General features: G+C 38.4%; 1 protein-coding gene across 3 annotated transcripts in view; it reads left to right on the top strand.

Annotated features, from left to right (window-relative positions):
* The window catches only part of SPIDR (scaffold protein involved in DNA repair), a 387,966-nt gene that overhangs the window by 252,239 nt on the left and 114,628 nt on the right, over positions 1 to 21,099 (top strand). For all 3 annotated transcript variants that reach the window (XM_037035383.1, XM_037035384.1, XM_037035386.1), the window contains 2 exons: positions 3,461 to 3,656; positions 5,181 to 5,428. In XM_037035383.1, the coding sequence (XP_036891278.1) occupies positions 3,461 to 3,656; positions 5,181 to 5,428 (444 nt within the window). The remainder of the gene's footprint in view (positions 1 to 3,460; positions 3,657 to 5,180; positions 5,429 to 21,099) is intronic.

The following is a 21,099-nucleotide window of genomic DNA, read 5'->3' as shown; positions in this document are numbered from 1 at the left end:
GACATTGAGTCTTTCAATCGATAAATATTGTATGTCTCTCTATTTGTTAAGATCTTTGATTTATTTCATCAGTGTTTTATAGCTTCGGCATATAAGTAATGTGCATGTTGTGTTAGATTTATATCAAAGGTTTTTTGGGTTTTTGCAATTATAAATGATTTGGATTTTTAGTTTTGGTGTTCACATGTTCATTGAGAGTATATAGAAATACATTTGACTTTGCCCTGGCTGGTGTAGCTCAGTGGATTGAACACAGGCCTGCGAACCAGAGGATCGAGGTTCGATTCCCAGTCAGGGCACATGCCTGGGTTGCAGGCCAGTTCCCTGCAGGCCAACTCCCAGCAGGGGACGCACGAAAGGCAACCATACATTGATGTTTCTCTTCCTCTCTCCTTTCCCTCTAAAGATAAATAAATAAAATCTTTAAAAAAATAAAATTTAAAAAAAAAAGAAATACATTTGACTTTTGTGTTTGGTTATGACCTTGCTGAACTCATTTATTAGTTATAGGCATTTTGTTGATTCCTTATAATTTTCTATACAAGCAATCATGTTATATGCTCATATTCTGTCTAGTTCTATGAAATATTGAGAGATGGGTGTTGTAGTTTACAACTTTAATTGTGGATTTATTGGTTTATCCTTCCACTTTCATAAATTTTGCTTCATGTGTTTTGAATCTGTGTGTTTGGTGTACATACATTTAAGATTGCTATGTTGTCTTGGCAGACTGACCTTTCCATCATTAGTTAATGTCCCTCTCTGTCCCTGATAATTGTCTTTGCTCTGAATCCTGCTTCATGTGGTATTAGTATTCCTTCTTCACTGTATTTGTATAAATGTTTACATGATGTGTTTTTCTTATACTTTCATCCTACCTGTATCTTTCATCCTACTTATATCTTTATATTTGGAGTGAATTTCTTGTAGATAGCATTTGTATAGATCCTGTTTTATAATCCACTCTGCCAATCAGTCTTTTAAGTGCTTTATTTAAACCACTTACACTTAATGCAATTATTGATATGTTAGAACTAAATCTACCTTTTTATTTTTTGTTTTCTCTGTTGTTCTCTCTGCTTCTTTCTCTGTTTTCTTTTTGCTGGCTTCATGTACTTTACTTGAACATTTTCTAGAACTTCATTTTGATGTACCTATGTTTTGGTACATGTCTCTTTTTATAGCTACTTTATTGGTTTCTTTAGGCATTACATTTTATATGTAGAACCGATCACAGTCTACTTGATCAACATTTTACCAGTTTGTGGAGAAATCTTCTTATATCCCTTTACTGTCCTCATTTATAATATCATTGCCTTAAATATTTCCTGTGAATGCATTTAGAACCATATCAGTATTATAATTTTGCTTCAAACCAAAATATTTTTGAAGTCAACAGAAATAGAAAAGCTTATTGTACTCACCTATATTTTTCCACTTATATTTCTTCCCACAGATCTTGAGGTTCTGTTCGTGTTTTATTCAGTCTGTGTTTTCTTTGTTCATACTGGCTAATGCCCATTATTTTACTTTCAAGTTTACTTAGTCTTTTCTCTGTCCCCTCCATTCTACTATTGAACCCATCCACTGAGTCTTTTTTATTACTGTATTTCTTAGTTCTGAAATTTCCATTAAAATATTTCTTTGCCAAGGATGTGTATTTGTTTGCTGGGACTTTCTTGTTTTCACTTGTCATTGTTCATTGAAGCATGTTTATAATAGCTGCTATAGAATCTTTGTCACATAAATCTATTGTCTGTCATCTCAGCATTGTCATTTATTAATTCTTTTTTATTCAAGTGGGGACTTTTTTCCTTGTTCTCGGTATAACAAGTGATTTTTTTTATGGCAACAAGTATTTTGGGTATTATGACATGAGACTTGGGATCTTATTTAACCCTATGTACGTGACTTTGACACTGCTCTGAGAGGAAAATTGGCAGTGGGGCTTGTTACTGCCACGTGGAGGTAGAAGTTCAGATTTCCAACTTGACCTCCATTGATACCTGAGGAGGAGAGAACTCCTTGTTACTCCTGGGCAGGTGTAAGTTCCAGCTCCTTGCTAGGCTTCGACTGACGTCACCCTGGCTTGGAGAGTGCTTTGTTGCTGCTCCCCACGCGGCTTCCACAGACACTGGAGGAAGGTTGGAGAGTAAAAGGTGGCCTAGTAACGCTGAGCAGTGGTGAAAGTCCTGCCATTCTGCTAGGCCTATTCTCACTCTGTGCCAGAGGATTGCTAATGTCAGGGGTGGGGTGGAAGTGCAGGCCCCCCAGGTGGTCTCCACTGTCATGGTGTGTATGTGTGGGGACTCAGCACAAGCTCAGAGATGAAAGCCCCAAACACCCTATTCCTCCTGCCTCACACCACTCCACCTGGGCTGTAGAGACTCCTTATTGTGACCTGATGAAGGTGGAAGTCTGGGCTCCCCATTCACTCTTCACTGTTGTGCATGAAGGTGGGTAACAGTTTTCCTGCAATATTAACCTAGAGTAGAGCAGGTATTTTCTGATTTTTTTTTGTCTTGCTAGGCTGCCCCTTGCCTAGTCCTGTGGTTGAAGAGAATAAGCTTTTGTAGGGGCTTTTTATTTTGGTCTGTATCCATGACTGTTTCCAGGTTTTCAGGTTCTTCAGTTCCAAGTCTAGATATAAGAGGCAAAGAGAAAACCCAGGCACTCACTACTTTTGTTCCTTAAGTCCCAAGGACCTTAGGCCCTAGCTGGTCTGCCTTCTTCTCTCTGCCTTACAGTGTCTTCTTATATTTAGTTTATATATAATGTAAGGCATTTTAGTTGTACTTAATGAGAGAAATAAGAAAAAGTATGTCTAGTCCACCTCAGAAATGGATGTCATAATCTTTTTTCTTAGTGGTAAGCAGCACTACTTGTTTTAAGGCATGAGTATTAGTCTTCTCAATTCTGATGTCTCAGAGGTATCAGGAAAATGTCTATGATATTCCCAGACTACTTTCCTACTTAAATATGAGGCATTTTAGTGCCTGTAGTCTATCTGAAAACATTCCTTAGGTGTTTGATATCAAATTATTTGAAAGATTAGAGCTGTCAGAGTGTATGATGATTTTACTTGTAAGTAACATTTATTTTAATGGGTAATTCTTTGAACCTGTTGATGGTCTTTGCTCACACCCTGCCTTTCTTCCTGAGGCACCCTAAGACATCATCTATCAGAGTAGGAGGGCCTGAGGGAGTTCAACCCCAGGCACTTAGATGACCTTCTTTTATTAGCCCTTCTCTTGACACGTAAGTTTCCATGGAAAAGTAAAAGTGGATCCATTGGCAGTCGGTATTGAGCATGTGAGCACAGCTGTCACTCACTGGGCTGACTTGATTTTACCTGCCCACAGCAGGCAAGTCATTGCTCTTTGTATTCCTGATTTAGCAAGAACATGAGGGGAATCCGGCTTCGCCAATAAAATGTTGTATTTTTTTTATCCTCTTCCAGGCAAAAGCTTCTTATCCCCAATGGAAGTTGCCCTGTTATTCTGAGTACTTATTTTTGTCAGAAAATTGTTGCCAAAGAAGATTCGAGAACAACACATGAAGTACATAGTTGGAAGACACCCCTTCCAAGAAGAAACATCACTTTGGCCCAGATGTTTAGATTTAATTGTCTAACAAATAATTCACCTGAAAGCCAGGTAAACTTTCATTGGCTTAGACATTTTATTCTTTGTAATAATGTTGGATTTGAAAGAATTATAAATGAAGATATTTACCTTTGATCTTCCTTCAAATATTGAGCAAATATATAGTCAACAGTATTTGTTATTATGTCTAAAAAATTATGGTTTAGCTCAGTATTGTGTTTTTATAGTATTTCATCTTTTTAATGATGTATTTTTAATCTTTATCCGAACCCATTAAAATATGAGTATTCACATTTCTCTTCTTATAATTGTCTAAGAATCTTGTTTAAGCCCCCCTTTATTATTAAAAAGATTATATTTTTCTTTTTTACAATATCTATCCCTTGGAATAAAAAAAGCTGCATAAACTTGAGATTATAAACTGGAGACAGATTTTTGGAATTTTATTGGCCTTGACTCATGATTATCTGCCAAGATGGACTTAGAGAACCACTAAATTTTACTTGGAATGGGCACAAAGTGCACTCTTGGGACCCCCCCCAAGGTCTGTGGCTTCCAGGGTACCTGCCTTAGGTCACCAAGTTACCTGAATCAGCACTGAAAGGAATGCTGAGACTTACTGTCAGCATGAGGGAACATAAGAAAAATAAGAAAGCAGACAAATTTCCATGCTGTTATGTATATGTGTAATCAAGCAGAATCTCCCCTTAATTATCAAAAGAGGGAGGGAATTATGTGAAAAGGAGGGCTTTCTAACCAGTTTAGTTGTACCTGATTTAAAATGGCTCAAAGTACGCTACTGCTTCAAATTCACAAGATATGTTTTCACCCACAGTGATGATGAAGCTACGGGGTAGCATAGTGGTTAAGAGTATGGACTTTGAAACCAAGTGTTCTCATTCAGTCCTGCCTCAGCCACTTTCTTCTTGGTGACCTTGGGCAAAGTATTTAATTTCTCCGTGTCTCAATATTATTATGTATAAAGTGGTGATAATGATACAGTCTACTTTTTTGGTTTGTTGTAAAGTTAAATATATTTGTTAAGTAAGGACAACATATAAAGAAAAGTTCCCGAAACAGAGAAATCACTCTAGAGGTGTTGTTTTCTTATTATGATATTTAACATTGTTATAAATGATTGTCACGATGCTGTGTGAACATGCACATAACAAGTACTTAATAATGCTAAATGCTAGTCATTCTTTTATATTGTTTTTAAATTTGTCCTGTTGTGATTGTTACCCTGTAGAAGAAAAGTTTTCTAAATTACCATGAGATAGTTTAATAACAGGACTTTCTACATGTTTTCAAAGCCCCAGTGTGGCCCTTTTTTCAATGATGAGAAAAACTCTCATTTCCCTGTTACTCGCTCACCTTGCCCTTCTTGGCAGTACTAGTTACCTGGGGGACATGGAGTTTCTTGGTTTTTTTATACTTATAGATGTGTGTTTTATATTTATTTTTCCTTTAGTGCTCTGCGTGTATATCAGAGGATTATCTAAGAATATCATTATTTGTATGTAGTATACCATCATAAGCCACACTGAACTTATTCCCTTTTCATGTCTTGGCCAGGTAATGAGTAGTAGTCTTACCACCATAAGGACAGACTGGACCCACAGGCGTGAGGAAGCAAAACAGCACTTTTCATCTCAAGTACCCCTGACAGATTCTCTCCTGGATACTGTAGAAAGCCACGGAGCCGCCACGTGGTCAGGAGTTCGAGTCCCAGTGGTGGTGCAGAGAGTTTACTCTCTTCCCTGCAGGTGTCAGCAGGGGGGCACCTCAGCTGCTTCCCTCGCCTCAGACCCACCGAAAGTTCGGTGAGTAACAAAATTCAGGCATCAGGGTGCCTAGAGTTAAGTAGAGAAAGGAGAGCCTCTTCCAGGAACAATTTCTTGGCTGCATTCACCATGTACATCAGTTGTTTTTGTTTGTTTGTTTCTTGCATCTAAATTCGGGACCATGGTGCGACAAAGGATTATGTCTACATCAAAAGTTCTACTAAAATAGTTTAATTCATTACATTTATCAATGTTAGTAGTATTTTGGTAGAATCTTTAGAGTTCTCTATATACAGTCTCATGTCATCTGCAAATAATTACTGTTTTATTTCTTCCTTTCTAATTTGAATGCCTTGTATTTCTTCTTTTATCTGATTGCTGTGGCTAGGACTTCCAGTACCATTTTGAATAAAGATTGGTGAAAGTGGGAATTTCTGTCTTGCTTCTAATCATAAAGGAAATGCTTGTAGTGTTTGCCCACTGAGTATAATGTTGGATGTGGGTTTGTCATATATGGCCTTTGTTATGTTAATATATTTTCCCTCTGTTCCTACTTTGCTGAAAGTTTTTATCATAAATGATGCTGGATTTTGTCAAATGCTTTTTCTGCATCTCTTAATATGATCAGGTGATTTTTATCCTTCATTTTGTTTATGTGCTGTATCATGTTTATTGATTTATGGATATTATATCAACCTTGCATCCCCAAAACAAACCCCCTTTGATGATGGTGAGCGATATTTTTAATGTGTTGCTGGGTCCAGTTTGCTAAGATTTTGTTGAGGACTTCTGTATCTTTGTTCATCAGGGGTACTGGCCTGTAATTTCCCTTTATAATGTCTTTATCTGGTTATAGAATTGTGATAATATTGGCCTCATAAAATAGGCTTAGGAGGCTTCCCTTCTCTTGAATTTTTAGAAGTTTGAGAAGGTAAGTATTAGTTCTTTTTTTGAATGTATGGTAAAATTCATCTGTGAAGTCATCTGGTCCAAGCCTTTTGTTTGTTGGAAGTTTTTGATTACTGCTTCAATTTCACCTGTTATAATCTGTCTATTCAGATTATCTGATTGCTCCTGATTCAGTTTTGGGAAATTATATGTTTCTAGGAATTTATCCACTGTGTCTAGATTGTCCAATTTGTTGACATATAATTGTTCATAGTATTGTTTTTACAATATTTCTTTGCTGCCAGTGGTTATTTCTCTTTCCATTTCTGATTTTATTTATTCGGGTCCACTCTTTTTTTTTATGAGTCTGATTAAATGCCAGTCTTTTTTATCTTTTAAAGGAACCAGCTCTTGGTTTTATTGATGTTTTTAATCTTTATTAGACTGTATTTTCTTTGTTTCTGTGCTGTTTTTTATTTCTCTCATCCTACATACTTTGGGCTTTGTTTGTTGTTCCTTTACAGGTTCCCTTAACTTTTCAGGTTCCCGTAAAGTTAGACAGTTTATTTGAGATTTTCCTAGTTTATTGAGATATGCCAGTAATGCTAGGATTTCCCTCTTACAACTACTTTCACTGTCCCATAGATTTTAAGATGTTGTGTTCTTATTTACATTTGTTTCAAGTTATCTTTTGGTTTCTTTCTTGATCTCATTGTGAATCCATTCATTGCTTAATAACATGTTATTTACCTTCCATGTCTGTGTGTTTTTCAGTTCTGTCTGGTGAATGATTTTTGGTCTCATACCATTATGAGCAGAAAAAAAATACTTGATATGATTTCAATCTTCTGAAATTTACTGAGACTTGCTTCGTGCCCTAGAAAATATTCCATGTGCACTTGAAAAGAATGTATATTCTGCTGCTTAGGGGTGAAAGACCATGAAGGTATCAACTAAATCTATTTATTCTAGTGTGTCATTTAAGGCCATCATTTCTATGTTAATTTTCTGCCTGGAAGATCTGTCCATTGATGTAAATTGGATGTTTAAATTCCCTGCTATTACTGTTGATCTCTCCATTTATGTCCATCAAGATTTCTTTATATATTTAGGCGCTTATTTATTTATTTATTTATTTATTTTAGGGTGGGGAGGGAGAGAAACATCAATGTGTGGTTGCCTCACACATAGCCCCCACTGGGGACTTGGTCCACAACCCAGGCAGGCCCCGACTGGTAATTGAACCAGCGACCCTTTGGTTCACAGCCCACTCTCAATCCACTGAGTCATGCCAGCCAGGGCTATTTAGGTGCTCTTATGTTGGGTGCATGAATGTTTAGAAGGGTTATATCATGTTGTTGGACTGTTTCTTTATTATTATGTAGAATTCTTTTTTGTTTCTTACTACAGCCTTTATTTTAAAGTCTATTTTCTCTAAGTATTACTATTCCAAATTGTTTTCTTCTTTCCACTTTCATGAAATGTCTCTTTGCATCTCTTTACCCTTAGTGTGTATGGTCTTTTCTTTAGACTTGAGTATCTTCTTGACAGCATATATGTGGGTCATGTTTTCTTATTCATTCAGTTACCCTGTCTTTTGATTGGAGCATTTAAGCCATTTATATTAAAGCAATTATTGATAGGTACATATTTATTGCCATGTTATTCTTTTAACTACGTTCCTCTGGGGTTTTTATTTTTCTTCCTAAAGCAGACCATTTTAACATTTCTTACGATAGTGGTTTGGTAGTAACAAAATTTTTTAGTCTTTCCTTGTTTGGGAAGATGGGGGCTCTTTATTTTTTCTTCACCTTTCAGTGGTAAGCTTCCTGGGTAAAGCAGTCTTGCTTGTAAGTCTTTGCTTTTCATCACTATTTCATGCCAATCCCTTCTGGCCTGAAATGTTTCTGTTGAGAAATTAGCTGACAGTCTTATGGGAACTACCTTGTAGGTAATTGTCTTTCTCTTATGACTTTAAGAATTTCTTTTTTTTTTTAAGGTTCAATTGTTTATTTATTTATTTGTTTATTCTTTTTTTTCCAATTTTTTTATTTAATTATTTTTCAAGTACAGTTTTCTGTCTATTACTCCCAACCCATCCCACCCCCCATCCTCCCCCCTCCCTCCCATTTCCACCCTTCTCAGTTGTCCATGTATCCTTTATATAGGTTCCTCTAAATCCCTCCCTTATTTCCCCTGAAATTCCCTCCCCTCTCCCCTCTGGTCACTGTCAGCCTGTTCTCTATTTCAGTGTCTTTGGTTATATTTTGCTTGCTTGTTTGTTTTGTTGTTTAGCTTCCTGTTAAAGGTGAGATCTATGGTATTTGTCCTTCAACGCCTGGCTTATTTCACTCAGCATAATGCTTTCCAGTTCCATCCATGTTGTTGCAAAAGGTAGGAGCTCCTTCTTTCTTTCTGCAGCATAAAATTCCATTGTGTATATGTACCATAGTTTTTTGATCCATTCATTTACTGACGGGCACCTAGGTTGCTTCCAACTCTTGGCTATTGTAAATTGTGCTGCTATGAACATTGGGGTGCATATGTTCTTTGGGATTGGTGTTTTAGGGTTCTTAGGATACAATCCTAGCAGTGGAATTGCTGGATCAAAAGGCAAGAATTTCTTTTATTTTTCACATTTTTCATTGTTGTTCATGTACAGTTGTCTCCATCCCCCCCTCCGCCACCTTGCCCCCTACCCCAGCCATCTCCACCTCCCACTTTTAATCCTAACCCCCTTTGGCTTTCTCCATAGGTCCTTTATATATGTTCCTGACAACCCTTCCCCATTTTCCCGTCTGTTATCCCCTCCCAACTCCCCTCTGGTTATTGTCAGATTGTCCTTAATTTCACTGTCTCTGGTTATATTTTACATGCTGTTTGTTTTCTTGATTAGGTTCCACTTATAGGTGAGATCATATGGTATTTATCTTTCAGTACCTGGCTTATTTCACTTAGCATAATGCTGTCCAGATCCATCCATGCTGTTGCAAAGGGTAGAAGCTCCTTCTTTCTTTCTGTTGCATAGTATTCTGTTGTGAAAATGTACCATAATTTTTTGATCCATGCATTTACTGATGGACACTTAGGTTGCTTCTAGCACTTGGCTATTATAAATTGTGCCCCCATGAACATTTGGGTGCGTAGGTTCTTTTGATTTTTTTTTGTCTTTAAACTTTACCATTTTAATTGTGTTGTGTCTTCATGTAGGCCTCTTTGAGTGCATCTTGTTTAGGACTTTGTGCAATTCCTGGACTTGCGTGGATTTTTCTTTACTTCACCAGGTTAGGGAATTTTTCAGTCATTATTTCTTCAAATAGGTTCTCAATCCCTTGCTCTCTCTCTCCTCCTTATGTTACACCTATGATACAGATTTTGTTAAGCTTCGATTTGTCCCAAAGATCCCCTAAACTATTCTAATTTCTAAAATAAAAATTTGTTTTGCTCTGATTGGGTGTTTTTTTCTGTCTTGTCTTTCAAATCGCTGATTTGATCCTCTGCCTAATGTAACCTACTGTTTATTCCCTCCAGTGTTATTTCAGATATTGTATTCTTCATTTCTGACTGGTTCTTTTTTATTGTTTCTTTGTCCTTTTTCGTGCATTTGGACATCATTAGAACCATTACTTCAAACTCTGTATCTTGCCCCATTTCATTTATTTAGCTCATTCACTAGAGATGTCCCCTGTTCTTTCATTTGGGGCCTTTCTCTTTGTCTCCCCATTTTGGCTGCTTCTTTGTGTTTCTTTCTAGGTATTAGATAGATCTTCCATGACTCCCAGTCTCCCTGGGTAGCTATATGCAGTAGGTATCCTGTGGAGTCCATTGGTACACTCACCTTTATCTCCTGAGCTGGGTCCTCCAGGAATGTCCCTTCTGTAGGTTACGTGGGCCCTCTTGTTATAATTAAGTCACGATTGCTATTGGCCTGTCTGTGTATGGGATAGACCCTTAGGCTGGCTAACTCTGAAGCTCAGCCCTAGCCACAGCATGCAAACTGCTGTGCAGATGCTGACCACATGAAGCATAACTCACCTCAGTATAGTTTGCTGCCTGCCAAAATCTTTTCAACATGCTGCCTGTGAAGCTTATTGGATCCTTCACTGATATATGAAGCCAACACTGGATGTGTTGGTTCTGGGCCTCTTAGGAGGGACTCTGGTACCGGCCAGTGTAAGACACTGTTTGTGACTGGCCCTCCACATCTTTTATGAAGCTTCAAATGATCCACAGTTTGGAGCTGCCTCTGCTGGGCCTGGGTACATGCAAGAAGGGCCAAGCTGCACACCAAGGCCAGCTCCTACAGCACCTGGCCCAGGGACAGGCCCACAAAATTCCCAAGGCACCCCAATGATTTCTGCCTCCACCTGCCTCTGCCTGCCAGCTGCCTATTAGGTTCAGTCATTGAAAGAGCCTCTGGCTGTACTCCTCAGCAGGGTGTAATCACAGGGTGGGGCAAGAGGGAGTCCAGAGGCATGGGGCTATTACATTCCCCCAGGCTGATGCCACACAGAGGGCAATGCTCCACCTAAAGAAGATGGTGTCTGTGGTGTCAGAGAATGACTTAGCACAGTGATCCTGGCAGGTGTCCCTTCAGCTTTTTCCCAAGGGCCAATAACTCCAGACTCTCCTCACACAACTCAAGTCTGCTCCGCCTCCCTCTGCTGGAGCCCAGGGTGAGTGGCTGTGAACAAAATTTTGTGCATTGCCCCTTAAGAGTATGTCTGTGTCTCTAGTGTACTCTCTCTCTCCCTAGCCAACAAATCCCTACTTCCTTTCACAGCTACATGTTATATGGGCCCCTCTTCCTGGCTCTGATGCTCTGGGCTGGGAAACTCAGCTTGTGGTTTAGACCCCAGTCTTCTCAGGGGGAATCTTTGCAGCTGAGATACCCCTCTGGAACCTCAGCCACTGTGTATAGGAGCCAGGCCGTCCCTTTTTGCCTCTCTGCCCTTCCTACCTATCTCAATGTGGCTTTTTCTGTAAATCCTTTGTTATAACACTTTTCTTCAGCTAGTCTTCAATTGGTTATTCAAGATGACTGCTCTATAATTTAGTTGTAGTTACAGTTTGGTCCTAGGAGTTGGTCAGTGTAGCTTCCAACTAATCTGCTGCCATCATGGATCTCTGATCATTCTATTTTTTTTAAGATTTTATTTATTTATCTTTAGAGGGTAAGAGAAGGAGAGAAATATTAATGTATGGTTGCCTCTCATGAGTCCCCTGCTGGGAACTGGCCTGCAACCCAGTCATGTGCCCTGACTGGGAATCGAACCACGATCGTGTGGTTCGCAGGCCCGCGCTCAATCCACTGAGCTACACCAGCCAGGGCTGATCATTCTATTTTAATGGAACCTTCTGATGCTTTAGAAGGAGCAACAGGAAACACTTCTGTGTTAATTATGAATCCTCTTCAACTGGAGCGTACTTGATCTGAAAGTAATATAAATTTCTAAAAGTCTCTTTTAGGTGTGAACTTAGAGAATATTTCCTTGGGGTCATAGAATAATTTTATTTTTGTTTTATTTGAAATATGTATGTGTGTGAAATCCATTATATCAGTTTTAAAGTTTTTACTAAGACTTGAACTCTGTAAACCAAGTCTTGTAGTCTTTGACTTAAACCTATGGTAAGTCTAAATAGAGTTACATGGGGCAGTATTATATTATACATAGGTTTTGATTTGCTTTGCTTTTTATGGTATATGCCCAGTATTAGGTTTTGGAGAAGGTAATACTGAGTAAGCTAGGCAGTGAGACTCTTGGTAAAGCTTTCCCAGACCAGCACATAGAGAACACACTCCGAGAAGATGGCTACAGCAGGAACTGAGTCACAGTGATGAGGAGGAGAGATAAAGCTGACAGTAAGGTTGCTTCCTTGTGAGTAATCACAGACACCATGCACCTCAAAGGTTGTCCCTCCAGCTCCTTCAGTGGTACTTATCTTACTTGTTGAGCAAGTTGGAAGCTAACATCTGGTGAGTTGCTGCCAGAGGTTCCCATTATGAAACTTTTGATTTGTACCTTAGAACACACTCTGGGACTATGCTTGTGGTGGATTGAAAGAAGGCCATGCATAAACTTCAAAAACAAGAAAACATTTAGTTATTCAGATATAGTGAAACGCATTCTTCATGGTATGTCTCTTATAGTCTACACAAAAGTATATAATGCTGAGTCTAGAGTCCCTTTTACAGATTTGGAAACTGAGCTTCAGAGAAGTGCTTATTTGCTGGCAGTTACATAGGTGGGCAAAAGGAAAAAATATAATGAGATAATAGAATCCAAAAATGACAAGGTTGTAAAGAATATTGATGTCAAAAATGAGGAAAATTTAGTTAGAACCAAGCTTTGTTTAGATTAAGGCTGACTCAGGGGTTGAGTCATCCTGGGTCAACAGAGAAGTGAAAGTGCCCAGCCGTGGGAAGAATGAATTGGACAGTACAGGAAAATGAACTTTTGGACAGAGGGCCATTGCATTTGGCCTTGGGTTTGAGGACAGGGCTTCAGAGATGACTTCTGGCTACATAAAGTTCTGTTGTGTAACTGATCAATAATTTCTGGCTTTATTTGCTAGTTTACAAATCAAATAATATAGAAGGAAAATGCGTAACTCTGTAGTTATTGTTTGCTAATGTGTATATAAAGAAAACCATTATTAAATTATCTGCCTTGGAGAATTATTTAACAATATGTTTTTAATATAGACTTTTTTATACACACATATGTAATATGTACATGTGAAAAAACATTATTAGAAGTCTTAGCATATACCTTGCAAGATCCTTTTCTTTTCTGTTTGCAATTTCTACCTAGAATGTCTTGATCATAGATAAATTTGGGTAATCCCCTGTGTAACACATTTGTGTTAATCTTGTCCAGAGGCATGAGTGCAGCAGACACAGAAGGGAAATTTCACATTGACCTGTTACCACTGAAAGTAGCTCTAAGTTTCCTCTCTTGTCATAATCTGCTTTACCCCAAAGATCTTTGTAACTGTCAGTGAACTGAAACAGTGTTGATCACTATACGTTTTCTACAAAGTGTCAGAAATTACTTTGTCAGAAGAAGTTAAGGTCTGTGAAAACGTAAACAACTCTGTGTTATGGTGTACTCTTTTTGCCATACTAATTTCCCTTCCCTGCACAAACCAGGCCAGATGATTTCTGATGAAATACTGTGAAGAATTTTGTATTTAACTTCATTTAGAACCTTAGTTGTAGGTGTCAGTCTCAACATGTTCCTGGTGCTCCAGCAGTATCCCTTTTCTGTAAGAAAAGATCAGTAAGAGCTCATTTTTTGATGGCCGACAGCATAATTTTTGCCCATTTTGAAATTAAAGGAAACATATTTGAAGCCAGCTGGTCCTGAACAAGGTCCAAAAAATTTAGTCAAAAGGCTCATGTCCTCTGAGCTATGAAACATTATAAAAAATATACTCTAAGATTTTAGAAATACAAGATGTAAGAGTGTCCTGTCCATTGTTGAAGGTCACTTCTTTTAACTCAAGCTATTAAAGAAAACTATTCTACGAGGTTTCTCAAGGTGTTGTAAGTCACAGCAACCAAAACTAACTTAGATTTTATATAAAATCAAAAGTAACAGAAATCCAATATAGAACACACCCCATAACCATTAAGCTAGGTGGAGGATTCAGAACCCGAAAACAACTTTACCTAGATCCACTGCATGTTGAATGAATATTAAATAAATGCATGACCGATAAAACCATAGGCTTTTTTAGCAGCAAGGGCACATTGGTCTTGGGCATAATTTATAGGGGAGGAAACTGAGGCAAAGAAAAAGTATGTGAATTTCCTAGTGAGTCCCTACTTCATGGCAGAACAGAATCTAGACCAGTGATTTTCAGTTTTTTAATCTTAGGGCACACATAAACTAATTCCTAAAATTCTGCAGCATGCCAAAAAATAAAAATTTTATCGATCTGACAAAAAATAGGTATAATTTTGATTCATTCATACCAGGTGGCTATTGTTGTGTTGGCTGTTGTTGTTTTTATTGACAATCTTAGGTAAAAGAGTTCAGATCCCCTGACTAAATAGCGGGTAGTACATGTTTGAAATATTCTTGCAGCACACTGGTTGAAAATCATTGATCTAGACCATATTACTTTGCTCCCTGTCCACAAGAATTGTCATTAAACACTGCCTTTCACTCTCCCCTTTTGAAACATTTATTTCCTATCTCCTTGAGACACTTAACTTAGAGACAAATAATTTAATTTCATCCCTCAGAGATGCATGATCTTTCTTGTCTGTTACTGCAGAAATAGTTGTAATGGGAAAGTTCATCTTTTGTAAGGACACAGAACTTGCTCAGTGTTCATATGTTTGGACAAAAAGCTAGAAGAGAACCTTCGTTTAACAGTTTCATAGTTATCTTGAATTATAGTTTAATGGAAATTCATTGAGCTGAACTCAGGAAGTACATTTTCCTTTTTCTAGACCTTGATGTTTTAGTCACTTTTTAAATCTTTTGACTTTTCTTTTAGTCCATTATCTTTTATTTTTTTCCTCCTTTTCACTAAGAAAAAACCTCCACCATTGTCCTGGGCCAGGTTCTAGGTCTACAGTGGTTAACAAAACCAGATATTATCCTTGCCACTCATGGAGTCCCACACAAAACAATTAAAAACAAATACATTTATGATTATAAATTGTGATAAGTGTTCTGGTAAGAAAAAGTAGAACACCATGAGTGAGACCAGTGAAAAAGGGACAAAATTTAGTTTAGAGTTTTCAAGGATAGACATTCTAAGGCAGTATTATTTAAAATGACTCTTGAAAGATAAGTGAATGTTAGGTGAAAAAGATGAAAGAGAATTGCACGTGGAAGAAAGAATAACCCCAAAAACTCCCAGAGGTGGGAGAAGACCATGTGACCAGGATGCATGGGCCAGCAGGAGAGCCCAGAGAGGCGGGCCAGCCACAGCCATGCAGGAACTTTAGTGTTTGCTGTGGTTGACCACTGACTCAAAATATGGTTTACCTGTTGGAGAGGCAGCTTAAGCTGTCACTAGAGAATGGTTTCAGAAGTGGGGAACATGGAACAGGGTCCCAATGGAAGCAGAGAGACCCAGGAAGCGGCTCCCCAGGCTCCTGACTCTCAGAATCTCCTGTAGTACCACTAGGAAATACAGAAAACAGTTCATGTTCTAGATGTTTGTATAAGTGTGATTTAGTAGAAGGAAACATTAAGAATTATCCTCAGTTTCATTATGTGGTGGGTTGATAGGCCACTTACTGGGAAGAGAAAATTAGAGTGAGAACAGGATTGGAGGGAAGCTTTTAAGAATTCAGTTGGGAGTGATTTAGTTTGAGGTTCCTATGAGACACCCAACAACAGATGTCAGAGGAAAATGTTGGATATACAAATCTCAATTCAGAGAGGGATTTTGATCAATATTTGCGGGTTTCAGCCTGGTCAGTATGTATATTTTATGTACACTTATTTATTTGCTAATTTGAATAAGTTATATTTGTCCATAGCATTAAACTCCAGAGGCAGTAAGGCCATGGAGTGAAAGGCAGATGCCCCCAGCTCTCCTTCTCATAAGTGGTACCTCCTACTCCTCTTTGCAAGCCCTTCGAGAGGTGTTCTGTCACAGCTATTAACTATCTACAGCCAGGACAGTAGACAAGGTCACAGTAGGGAAAAAGTAGACACAAACAGAAGAGACTGAAGAGGAAGGACTAATGATGCCAGAGAAAACCCAAGTGAGTTGTGGCAGGCACTTAGGATGGGGGGGGTTTCCATTTGTGGGAGGGAACAGCTAAGTGTGGTGCTGCAAATAAGCCTAATAAAACCAGGACTGAAGACATGTGCAGTAGATGGCTGAGGAGTAGAAGTTCCTGGGTAACTTTAGGAACAGAAGGTGCAGGGAAATGGTGAGTATGGAAGCTAGGGAGAGAAGAGTGAGTGAGAGGCAGGCAGGGGGGGACAGGTTTAAGAGCAAATATTTTGTTGATGCATAAAGGATTGAGAATATCCAACCATTAAACAAAACTACAGTGAGGGCATTTCTCCCTCTTGTTTCCAACGTAAGTACCATTTTTCTTTTAAGAATGCATTAAGGTGGAGAGGCAGTCTGTTAATAGAAAGAACAGAAGGTCTAGAATCAGACTGTTCTGGGTTCAAATGCTAACTTCACCACTGAGCAGAGAGGCTTGGGGCAAATTAGTTTCTTTATTGTGAAATTAGAGTTATACTTATTATACTTTCTATAATACAGGCTTATGATGAGGATTAAATGAGATTATGTAAAGAGTTCGGTGTAATGCTTCCTGTATTGTAAACACTCAGTAGGGAATGGCTCACCAGCTCTTTAAAGCAAGAGCAAATACTTAACAATGGTAGAATACTGATAAAGAACATTGTTACAATACTAGAAACCAAGCAAAGAAAAGATATCAAATTATAAATTGTCATTCTGTATTAATACTGAGTTTGTTGTCTGGTTCAAGGGGAAGTTTGAATGATACGGATTCTTACGTCTATACTATTGGCCACCCTCACCCTCATCCTACTCATCAACAAGGAGTTGGTACTCATTTGCTTTAGAAAACAAACATTTATGTGAATTTATGTGCGAAAAATGACCACTGCCTTCTAAATGATGGAGTTACAGAAATCACTCTGTAACAAACATGTTGCATAAAAACTTACCCTAATGCTGAATCCAGTGTTGAATGGTGCTGGTAAACATGACTGGTGTATTTTTATCTTTGTTAGAGTATTAAAGACATCCCAGACTCCTAATGTTGAAAATGGCTCAGTATTAAAGCAGATGAGAAACGTGAACTAGTAGTGAATGTGATGACTAGAGGCTTTTGTAATGATTAGCCTTTGTATTTGCTGGGTTAGTAGAGAAAGACTCATATATTAAGCATGCTAGGTACATACTGCCAGATACTACAAGTGTCTGTGGAAGGATTTTTTAAATTTATTTTTTATTTACTTTTCAAAAGAGGGGAAGGGAGGGAGAAAGAGAGGGAAACATCAATGTGTGGTTGCCTCTAACATGCCCCCAGCGGGGGACCTGGCCCACAACCCACACATATGCCCTGACTGGGAATTGAACCAGCAACCCTTTGATTCACAGGCCTGCACTCAATCCACCGAGCTATACCAGCCAGGGTTTAATACTATTTTAAAATAACTATTATAGCTATTTGTATTATAGTTAGTTATAAATGTGTCAGTCTTTCCTATAAGGTTTTAAACTCCTTGCAGGTAAGGATTATGAGTAGCAGTAGTAGTAATATTTCTTATTGCATCTTTTGCAAAACTATGCCTATTATATACCATATTTTGCCATGTATACTGTGCACTTTTATGCCCAAAATTTTTGAGGGAAAAATAAGGATGCACATTATATTATACATGGGTAGTACTAATTTTATATCTATTTAACATAAATAGATATAAAATTTTAATTCTTTTCTTTATGGTTATGTGTTTTTTAGTGTAACTCTAGAACGCAATAACAATATCCTTATGCAAAATAATACCCTGGAATACAATAGTTGGTTTTGTTTCTCAATATAAATAAATAAATAATTGACTTTAAAAATTGCAGCAAAAGATTTTCTTTCTTGAAAGTTTGGGCCGAAAACATGGGTGCACAGTATACATGGGAGCACATTATACTCAGCAAAGTATGGTTTGTTCCTAGTTATATTTCAGTTAATGTCCCTAAACATATTCAGTCTTTTTTAGCATTATGACATTTGGTACTACATTGTGTTTGTGTGTCATCTCTCTCTTCCACATGAAATAAAATGGATCCTTTTTTCTGTCCTTATCTCTCTTCTCAGCTTTTATCATTTTATTGGTCAAGTGTCAGGTTACAGCTAGCTGACTGAAATTTAAATGTTTTGGACTAGAATCAGAGCTACAGATAATTTGAAAGCAGTATGTTCATGTTCTTAAATACTCTATAATACCAACCCATATTGTTAGAGCCATCTTCTTATCTACATCTACCATACCTTGAATATGTATCCTTAATGAGCTTCTCGATAATGTGAAATAGCAATGAAAGTTCCCATTTTATATATTACAAGGTCTATCCAGTAGGTATCCAGCCATATAATATGAAATATAGATACATTTATTGAAGAAGATACAAGAAACATTGTACATAGGACAGTGACACCTCAGTTCCTTTCAAAGTAGGCACCTTGCAATTATTCCCAATTGCACAGTTCTCCCAATTGCCATCAGCTGCCCTGTCATACCTTCCTGAATCTCATTGATGGTCTGAAATCTCTTCCCTTTCAAAGGTGATTTTAGTTTTGGGAAAAGCCAGAAGTGGCAGGGCACCAAATCTGGGCCGTAGGGGGACTGAGTCACCTGGGTGATTTGATATTTCACAAAAAAACTCTGCACATGATGATGCGTGAGCAAGCACATTGTCATGATAAAGCTGCCAGTCGCCAGTTGCCCGTAACTGCAGTCTTCTGATTCATCTGAATAGTTTCTGTGGAGGACTGTTAAGGCTAACATGAAATTTGTGGCTGAATTGTTGCTCTATTTGCTCAGTCATTTTGAAGGCAATGGCCACACAGTACACATGCTCACTCAAGGGTATCTATCGCCCCCACTGACTAGTACCTTGAAGTCATCATTGTTTATATACATGCATTCCAGTCCACTCTCCTTGGCTGCCAGGTCACATCAATGTAGCACAAATCTTTCTCTTTATATTAATAATGGCTGGACTTTTTATGGACACACCTCATATGTGAAACCAGTCATAGACTTGTAGGAAAAAAATCAAAAGGAGTAACAACAGCCTAGTGCTATAAGTACAGACAATTATGAAAATAAAATTTTCATAACAGAATGAAGATATAGCAAGACTCATTTTTCAGACTCATAGCCAGACATGGTGTATGCATCCATAGTTCTAAGTTTGCATCACAACCTGACCTTGGTGATTTTCCAGCATCTGTTACTCATCAAGATCAATGATTTCAAGGTGGCCCTATATAAAAGGCATGGCATTTTTGCCTGTTCCTGATTTCCTTTCCCTAGAAATGTTTGTTTCTAAAAGAAGCTGGAACCCTCTAATGGTCTGGACACTCTCCCTCCTGAGCCTGCAGCCGAAATCTGAAGCAGTACTGTGGTCACACTAGAACTTTCAGATAAACCAGATTGCAGCTCTAGGGTGTGGTCTTCTGAGATGACAGGGCAGAGAAGAGCCGTAGGACAGAAGCACACAGCCTGGCAACAGACAGGGTGAGATCAAAAGTGAAACCTGACTAGAATTCCTACTCTAGCTATGCTGCTACACCTTGCTGCCCTGTTCCTCCATTTTTGTCTCCCTCAAGTGACCTGTTCTGCCTTGTCTTCTCGCTGTTGCTAGTCCCACAGCACTTGGGGCATCCAGCTGGCAGTCTTGGCTGGCTCACCCTTGTGCTCATTTCTTGGCTCTGTAGTTCTAATTAGCTTGAGCCAAATCGGCCAGCCCCATGCTTCACAGAAAATTTGAGCAAATGGAACTTCCAAAACAACTCTTTGAGAGAGTATGCTTCTTCATAAGAGAGAGATACTGTGATACATGAACAGGTACACTCCTTTCTTCCAGACCAGTTAGCCTGGCAGTGATGTTATAAATGTTCTGAACCATCACATTTATTAGCATAGATACAAAAAGAGAGTAACAGATACATGACATCTTGACAGGCACTTGATTTTTTTTTAAGAAAGTAAAACTCTTTATTTAGAAGCTGGAAATACATATTTTCAGGATTGAATTTTCCCCTATAGCTTTTATGAACAGTATCATTGGCATTGTTCTTTTCCATGGAGCAATTTCATTGACACCGTTTGCTTCTTTTCTTTTACTTTCTTTCTTTTCTTATTGTTTACAGTTCTCTTCGTTTTCTCCCCTCCACTCCCGCAGTCACTCCCATCCCCACCTCCCACCTTTGATCCTACCCCTCTGTGGCTTTGTCCAAGTGTACATTGTACATGTTCCTTGATTACCCTTCCCCTCTCCTCCCCCGCATTATCTCCTCCCCCCTCCCCTCTGGCACTTGATTTTATAGTGAGATTAATTACCATGTATTATGAGTTGCACTGGTACTTGTTAGTGCCTTCAAAACAAGCCCATACTTTTGTTTTTAAATTTCACTTCTCCCATTGGATAAACTGAGGTCAAGGACTGTGACTCACCTGATTTTGGTAGTGGACCATGACTACAGATGACACTTAAAAATTAGGTGTAGATGGGGGAAGAAGTGGCCAAGTGAGTAGCTGAAGAGGTGGTATAAGGGTTGTGCATTCTTTTTCTGTCAGGTTCACGGAAATGTACACACATACTGTTGTTTTTCCAAGGAGACTGACAGGAGGCTAGTGAAATAGGACTTGCCAGGACTCCTCTTCTTTAGGAGAGAGGTGATGTCTAATCCACCAATCTCGTAGAAAGCAAGATGCCTGGACTTCAGGTCCCTGCAGAGTATTCCCTCTGTAAATAAGCAGGGAAGAGTGATGAAAGTAGGGACACTTAGGGAAATGCCAAGGGAAGCATAAGAGCACCTCTTGAGTGAAGATATTTAAAAAAACCACACATCTAGTTGACAATGATTTAAGCATATTAAAGCATTTGTTACAATTAATGTAAACCTAAAAGAGGCAAAGAAAAAGTTAAGCAAACACAGGTAGATGAAAGAATGGAAATAAAACATTGAACATTAAATGTAGCTTTATTATCTGAGGAGAAAGGAACCTATGATTTGAAGGGGGAAAAAAGAAGAGTCACCCACGGGAAGCTGGCAGTGAGAGGTTTTTCAGGTC

Source organism: Sturnira hondurensis, unplaced genomic scaffold, assembly GCF_014824575.4.
Source record: "Sturnira hondurensis isolate 20B ecotype Veracruz unplaced genomic scaffold, ASM1482457v3 Scaffold0022258, whole genome shotgun sequence".
Lineage (NCBI taxonomy): Eukaryota > Metazoa > Chordata > Mammalia > Chiroptera > Phyllostomidae > Sturnira > Sturnira hondurensis.
The sequence above is the reverse complement of the archived record's forward strand: the minus strand, read 5'-3'. Positions and strand labels throughout refer to the sequence as shown.